Source organism: Cicer arietinum, chromosome 2 (assembly GCF_000331145.2).
Source record: "Cicer arietinum cultivar CDC Frontier isolate Library 1 chromosome 2, Cicar.CDCFrontier_v2.0, whole genome shotgun sequence".
Lineage (NCBI taxonomy): Eukaryota > Viridiplantae > Streptophyta > Magnoliopsida > Fabales > Fabaceae > Cicer > Cicer arietinum.
Window position 1 is genome coordinate 26,913,315 of NC_021161.2, and position 7,783 is coordinate 26,921,097.

The following is a 7,783-nucleotide window of genomic DNA, read 5'->3' on the forward strand; positions in this document are numbered from 1 at the left end:
CAGTTTTTCGCGTAGTGATGTCGAGATAAGCGATTGGTCTTATCTGGTTTGACTGCAATCCACTCATAAGACGATAGGAGCACGTTGATGCTTCTAGATTCGTTGCCTTTGGGCATATGCGCTTCTAGCAATGAAGTCGGGGTTAGTTTCCACGTTGTGCTTTACTTGGGTGTCAATGTTATTCGTTGGACCTCACTCAGGTTGGAGCTCACTACTCTGCCAATCTGCTCTATTTGCATTGGACTTTCTTGATGGTCTATCCATAATTTATTTGAGTTGGGCCTCTTAGCCCCATATCTTTACATCTATCAAATAGCACAAAAATACAAACAATCTATAACTAATTTATATTTAAAATTTATTAATTAATATTAAATATTACATATCAGTCAAAAATAAATATTAGTATAAAAATAATATCAATTTTAGAATTATTTTAGTTTATTTAGAAGGTAAAATCTTAAATCTATATTCCAATAATTTATTATTATTTTTATTCTCATTCAAATCACTTTTTTATTCAATTTTATATGCCTTATAAAAAATATCAATTATAAAATATACTTTATAAAAGGAATTTATTAATAGACATACAAGGAAAAGTTGTATCCTCATTATTCATTTCAAAATTCAATATTGCATTGAAATTTTCTTTTTCTTTTGAATTTTTTTTATCCCTATATTTATTTGTGGATAAAAGATTTTGGTCTGTATTGCGTGAATCATTGTCACTATAGTCTTGAATATATCAAAATGGTAAATATAAATCATTTTTTTACGGGATTTGTCTAAACATATTATTAAATATATCTTTTATTAGTAATTTTATGAACTAAATGAATCAACAAAAAGCATATTTTAAGATTAAAGAGACATTAGAGGAATAAAATAACTAACAATAGACATATTTAAATATATTTTAAAACTTTTATATAATCGGTAATTTTTGTAATAAGACCACGCACATTCAGAGACTAAAAATGGTGTTTACCCTTTATTTATATTAACTGTATAAACATCCCTTATAATTTATAAATAATATTTATCATCTTTAATTTTATTATAAGAAATCACGCGGTATTTAGAGAATGTGCTACTTTTTTGTATTATCGTTGAAGGAAATAAATGAATAAAAAATCATATATATTTATTTCCTTGTAAAGTTATATAATTTCAATTTTTGGCTATCTTCTCATTATTGCATTGCATTTTTCTTTCCTTGTAATCTCAACCTCAACATCTATATAAATTTGTATCCCAAATAACTACTTTTATTATTGAAATTCTTCAGTTCGAAAACCCTAAACACCCTTTAACTAAGTTTGTAGCTGCTCGTAGCCGCATGGATAGCCTAGTAAGTGTTTATTCAATGTTTTCAGTATAGTCTTTGCATATTTAAGTCTATTCTTACATATTGTTACAAAAGCATATCTTTTATGCCGTAAGATTTATTATGCAGTACGTGCGCTATCATTATATGATATTTATGAATTTTTTAGACTTGAATTGATTGTAGTCATGACTACTTCGTTCAGTCACAACAATATAGGTCGTTGTATTGTCTTTTTCTTTCCTTGTAATCTCAACCTCAACATAATATATTTTTTTATAACTGAGTTGATAGCTGCTTCGGCCGCATTGATAACCTTGTAAGTGTTTATTCGATGTTGTAAATATAGTCTTGCATATTTAAGTCTATTCTTGCATATTTTTACAAAAACATATCTTTTGTGTTGAAAGATTTATTATGAAGTGTGCTATCATCGTATAAAATCTATCAATTTTTTAGATTTGATTTGATTGTAGTCACTATTTCATCCAATCACTATAGTCACACCAAATAGGTCGTTGTATTATTTCAATTCATTTTACAGTTTTGATTAATTTTTTCTAAAAAATTATAAAAATATAAAACTAGTGAGAGAAAGAGAAGGGAATATTAATTAGGTATTTTTTAGTCATGTTATTTTATTGTATGTTTTTGACTTATTTTATGTATATACAATTGAGCAATAATTACAAAACCTATTCAAATACATCAACATTAATTTGTTATTGGTTGATTGATTCAAAAGATGTTTAGATAAACTATTTATTGAAAATTAACTATCATATAGGAGGTTATGCATAATTGTTTTAATTCTTTTTTAAAAAAATACGTTGTTTTAAATTCTATAATATTATGAAATAATTTACATGAATTATAAGTAAGTTGAAAATATGTTATAAATATATGATAAGGATCATTACCGGATTTCTATAAACCAAGGTTTATAATTCAACTGAAGAGAGAGCATCGAACCCATTTGTATTGTTGGAAGTTCAATAATTGCAAAACTCATTCTCTATGGACCAGTTTGAAATAATGGATTATGAGGGAAGATCCATATACGTGGTGTATAATATGAATGAAGATAGAAGCCCAAACCCATATTTGAAAAATGCAAAGTTAATGTTGGATTGTTCTTTGGTACGGGTTCATCAAACCTAATGACCAAACCCAACCCGAAGTGTTTGGTTTGAATTTTTTTTCTAGTTTGAGTCAAACTGGACCCGAAGTAGTTTGGTTGGTAACATGTTTATGTTTTCTGACACGTATATTTGGCCAATTGAAACAAAAATATAATTTTTTATATATAGTGTAAAAAAATTTATATTTGAATTTTGAAATATTTGATTTTAGTTTTAAGTGTTGAAGTTTTTATTTTATGAATTTAGTTGAAGTGTTGGACCCAACTAAACCAACCCGCTCAACACTTATTTTAATTTATTTGTGTTTGACAAAAAAAATTGAATTTTTTACCCAACCAAATTATGGAATAGTCAGGGAACAATTATGGAATTATGAATAGTCAGGGAAGAGAAAATAAAAAAGAACTGTATTATTTGGACATCAAATTTGATACACGATATACCGATATATAAATATCATATATAAATATGGTATCCCACATCAGTTTTGATGTCCATATATCTTTTCCGAACCAAAAACTCATTCTTAACTATAGAAATTTTATGAATAGTGAATATGTTCTATACTACATGTGTGAGAAGTGTCTTCCACTAATAGGGTCTCCGGGTGAAAACTTATAGCGCAAAAAAATCCATAATTGTCACAGTAGCCCGCTTGGTGGAAAACATCATCTGAAGAAGATCCCATTACAACATCTCTTACGCCATTAAAATCACAACTTAAATGTGAGATTATTCTATAAAATAAAAAAGCATTGATATTTGGGCATCAAAATCTAGACATCGTATCCAAATCACCGTAGAATTGTAATCACATGATTTTATTTATATACTTGATTTGTAAGCTAGATTTGTAAGATATATAGGATGGCCTAAACAAAACAGTTTTGCATATATGTTTTACATGTAGACTTTCACTATTATGAGTGATTTTTCATTTTGCTACTATTCATTTGTTTGAATTCAATACTTAATTTGATATATTTTTGTTAGGTTGGATTGAGCTCAGATAAGGAAACTTCCCAAGTTCAACATGGAGAAATTTCTCAGACTGTTCCAAATCTGAACCAAGATGCTGTGGTTGAGGACAATGATTCAACCAACACACCAAATGACATGCAGTATGGCTTTCCTATTTCTCATAAAATTTTAAAACTTTATATGAACGATAATATTTTTCGTATATAGTTTTAGTCTTTATAAAAATAAAAATAAATTGAAGTTTTATCAAATGCTACCAAACTTTGTAGATATACATTATATTATATGTTTTGGTAGAAATTTCATTGGAAATTAAAAGAGTATAAAACTTTATTTTTAAGTTTAAATTGGTTTTTCCGATCACTTTATTTTTAACAATTCATATTTTATTGTTTAAACATGGTTAGAAAAAATCATTCAAAATTATGGTAAACACACGTTTTGATAAAGTAGAGAGTAACATTATTGATAAAAAAATATTAAAAAGAATTAAAGTCAAATAATTTTATAGAATTTAAAAAAAATTATAATTTTATACAGACTAAAATATATTTAACCCAATTCATAATATTGTTGATTTTAATTAATGGTTAAACAAGTAAATATGTAAGCTGTTTTTTTGTACTTTGCAGGCCGCCCCAACAATTCACTTTTACTTCTCTGTTGAACGAAGCTAGTGATGCAGCTGAAGAACAGAAATTTTTGGATTTGGAATCTACATTTCCTAAGTATTATCCTATCCATCCCTTTGATCCTTTGAATTCTAGTTATCGTCTTTGGAAACGTGTTTTTATTAAATTATTGTTATTGTACTGCAAACAATATATATATAGGTGGTAGTTTTGATGCATCAACCTAACTAGAATGTCATTTCTCCAATGCAATGTTTTTGCATTCAAATTTTTCTTTAAAATATTAAATATATTGTGTATATTTTATCACTATCTAATAGGAAACTTCATAAAAAACTGTGAATCACTTCAATTTACTGATTTTTCTATTCCCACAATGCCACCATGGACTTTGGTCATGAATTGAAGTTCAATTTAGTATCACATTGTCAAACTGTGTTGTTCAATTGTATATGTTTCAGATTACTCTTACACTATGAGCTGAGAGTAAAATCCATGTTCCTAATTTACATTGTATCAAAGATATATTTTGCAGACGTTTTCTAGGAATTGAATAGGAGTCTACAAAATAGCTTTAAATTGTGGTTGCGGTTACATGTCAAATTTTTATATGGTTGAAAAATGCGGGTCAATGTGGCCTAAATTGCGGTTCTGTTGCTATTGCAGACTTCAAAATCTGCAATATTATGACCGCTAAGGGTGATAGTGAATGTTGAAGTTGAATATGAGTTTCACATTGCCAACATAGACCCGTGCAATATTGTGTGTGGACATCTACATCCTAAGAGTTAACTTTTGAAAATTAAATTTAAGATCATTAAACACTTTCAATTATTTTTTTGATAACCACTTATGTAACACCAATACTTCATATGAAGGCTTCTAGTAACATTCAATTACTCTCATTTTTTTCTCAAATAGTTTACAAAGGTATACATTTCACATATCCCCAATTATATAATCTTTAGAATATTCAATACTTGCCGAGACATGATGCCAATTATATAATCTTTTCTCAACTCTTTGTCCAAACAATCTTTGTTCAACTATTTATGGACATGCAATGCTTTGAATTGACCATTTATGCTTATATTTGTGATCTAATTTTAGTAGCTTCATTTTTCTGATTTTGTTTAGTTTGTTTCAATCATTTTGATTATTGATATGAATTCTTCAACTTAACTAGGACTGAACAAGAAGTGGGGGAACAAGTAGGCCTTACTGATGCAAATAAAGTTGCTGCAGAATATGATTCTACATTATTTCTTCAAATTTCATCTTCAAGGTAACAACTTGTTTGATATTGTCTAAAATTTTATAAGTTTCAAAATTATTCCAACATGGTTGTTTTGGATAATTGGCTTTGATCGTTGTTTTCTTTACATAAATTAATCATTTCTTTACAAAATTGTCCTTATAGTATAATGATTTGTTTACAAACATAAAATATTTTTCTCTCTCTCTCTCTTATAATATAAATAATTGTAATGGTAATTATGAAAAAATAACACATCTTTTACAAATTTAATGTTACAGTTTCTCATCTTAATACATGTGAATTTTATAAGTGAATCTAATTATAAAATACGGAGAGATTATTCTACATTCACAATATTTCCCTTAAACTCACATTGGTTTCAATTATTTTAAAATGACATATGGATTGGTTATTTCACTTATTTTTTGGTATAGAGTTATTTGACAGTCTTTATATATAATACCCATTCAAAACATTTTGATTTTTTAACTTATGATGTTTTTATTTATATGGTTGAATCATGAACAGTGAGCAACCTTCAGATGCAATTTCCAACATGATGAGCCATAATGTTACAGATCCTCAGAAAAATCTGGGAAAGGTAAAAATCTTGAAAATACATTTTTTTTTTATTGCTTAAGTTTGTGTCAACCATGATAGCAACAACTTGCACTGCAGCAACCCGCTGAAGATAGGCGCCCTTTAAAACGAACTATTGAAGTTGGAGAGTCTTCCTCTGCTAAACAACAAAAGGTACCAATTTCTAGGGATCCAACGGTTAAAAAATTTAGAAAATGTATTTTTGAAAAAAAGATATAATGTCAAAAAATATGTTTTAGAAAATACATTATGAAAAATATATTTAATCTTTTCTCTGTCAACTATGCATTATTTTTATTGTCACCGTTGGTTTGGAAATCAAAAGATTCTTTAAAATGTTTAGTTTTTTAATGCAAACATGGCCTAAAGATTCTTTGCTGAATCGATTTATTTTGACTTTTGATTGGTTGCAGAAGGATTCGCCTGTACCTGCTGCAAATGAAGTGATAGAAGAGAAGAACAACAACTCTTCAAATCAATCCTCTGAACATATTTCAATGTATTCTTTCGAACATCTCAAACTTATTAAATACTTAACTGATGATCTTTTAATTTATCTTTTTATAAAAGAATGGTCTTTCTCTATTAAATAAATTTGAAGTTTGCTTTCAAAACAAAAAATTGAATTTTTTTTCAGGCAAATTTTGAATTCTCTTTATGATCCCGCATTCGAGGCTGTGGGTCTTCCAATTGATCCCAATATTCGATTGATGAAAGCATTGCACGGTAAATCAAATTACTTAATTTCTAGCACTGGTTTTAAAACAATTTCCCCTCCAATTAATAACATCAACTCACACTAGTTCACTTTCAAGTTTATTTTGGGATATATATATATTAATTAGATTATAAAGTACCGTCGCATGTCATTGTTAAAAGGATATATACATAAATGTAAAAAGTTTTTATCATCGTAATTATTTTAAAAGTTACACAAATTAAATATGTAAAATTTATTACATTAAAAATATATAACAATTAAAATTTATATTTAAATGTTAATTCAAGAATAAAAGTTTAATTTTATAACCCCAACTTTTATCGGGAATAGTTGTAAAAATATCACTTTGATTAGTAAAACAAATTAAATATAGTTAAAAAATGTATGTAATTATATTTGAGATTTTCGTTAAAGAATATCATTATTTTTTACTATACTATCGATATTATAATGCAGATCCAACGAATGCAGATCCAGCAAACGATTCGTTTTACTCATTCATATGAAGAATGCTGGAATTTCAGGGAGAAGATTGATAAATTCAAATGGTCTAAATTGAAATCTTCTTATACCAATTATTATTCTTCAATCAATTAATTGAAGATGGAATTATTTCTATCCTTATTGGTTTTCATCCGGAGTGCACTAAATAGTGTGCATATTTATTTATTTATTTTTTTTTAAGAAGAGATGGTAAATTTCATCATAATTAATTTACACAACTGTGAAGTTCTAAGTTCAAACCTGTAATATCAGCGTTTGTGATTTAACTAAGACTTAAGGGCTCATGCATACTTATTTATACATCATTATTCGGGTTACTTAGTCTGTGCGATGTCTTTATCATTTTCATAATAATTCCTGCACTAAATTTGGTACATCAATACCATTTAACTCTTTTCTAGATTTATATTTTGACAGTTCACTATTTTCTCAAATTTGTTTGATAATATTTTAAAATAGAATTAAGGAGAGAACAAATTAGGGCTTTCCTTACGGGTACCTTAGGAATTTTAAGAAAGGTAATTGTTCTTTGAATTATTCAATGTATTTGTTTTTAATGAGTTAAATATTTATACAACTTGTCTTAAAAGCTAAAATTTTGAGACTTGTTTAACA

The 7,783-nt window shown here is 27.3% G+C and overlaps 1 protein-coding gene across 1 annotated transcript; it reads left to right on the forward strand.

The window, feature by feature from the left end:
* Positions 1-2,980: 2,980 nt before the first annotated feature.
* LOC113784132 (uncharacterized) lies at positions 2,981-7,452 on the forward strand. Its single transcript, XM_027330291.2, has 9 exons — positions 2,981-3,198; positions 3,466-3,593; positions 4,086-4,181; positions 5,272-5,370; positions 5,872-5,944; positions 6,022-6,096; positions 6,357-6,442; positions 6,581-6,669; positions 7,121-7,452. Exons 2-9 carry the CDS (start codon positions 3,589-3,591, stop codon positions 7,168-7,170), a joined length of 573 nt encoding a protein of 190 aa, XP_027186092.1. The 5' UTR covers positions 2,981-3,198; positions 3,466-3,588; the 3' UTR covers positions 7,171-7,452.
* The last annotated feature ends 331 nt before the right edge of the window (positions 7,453-7,783 follow it).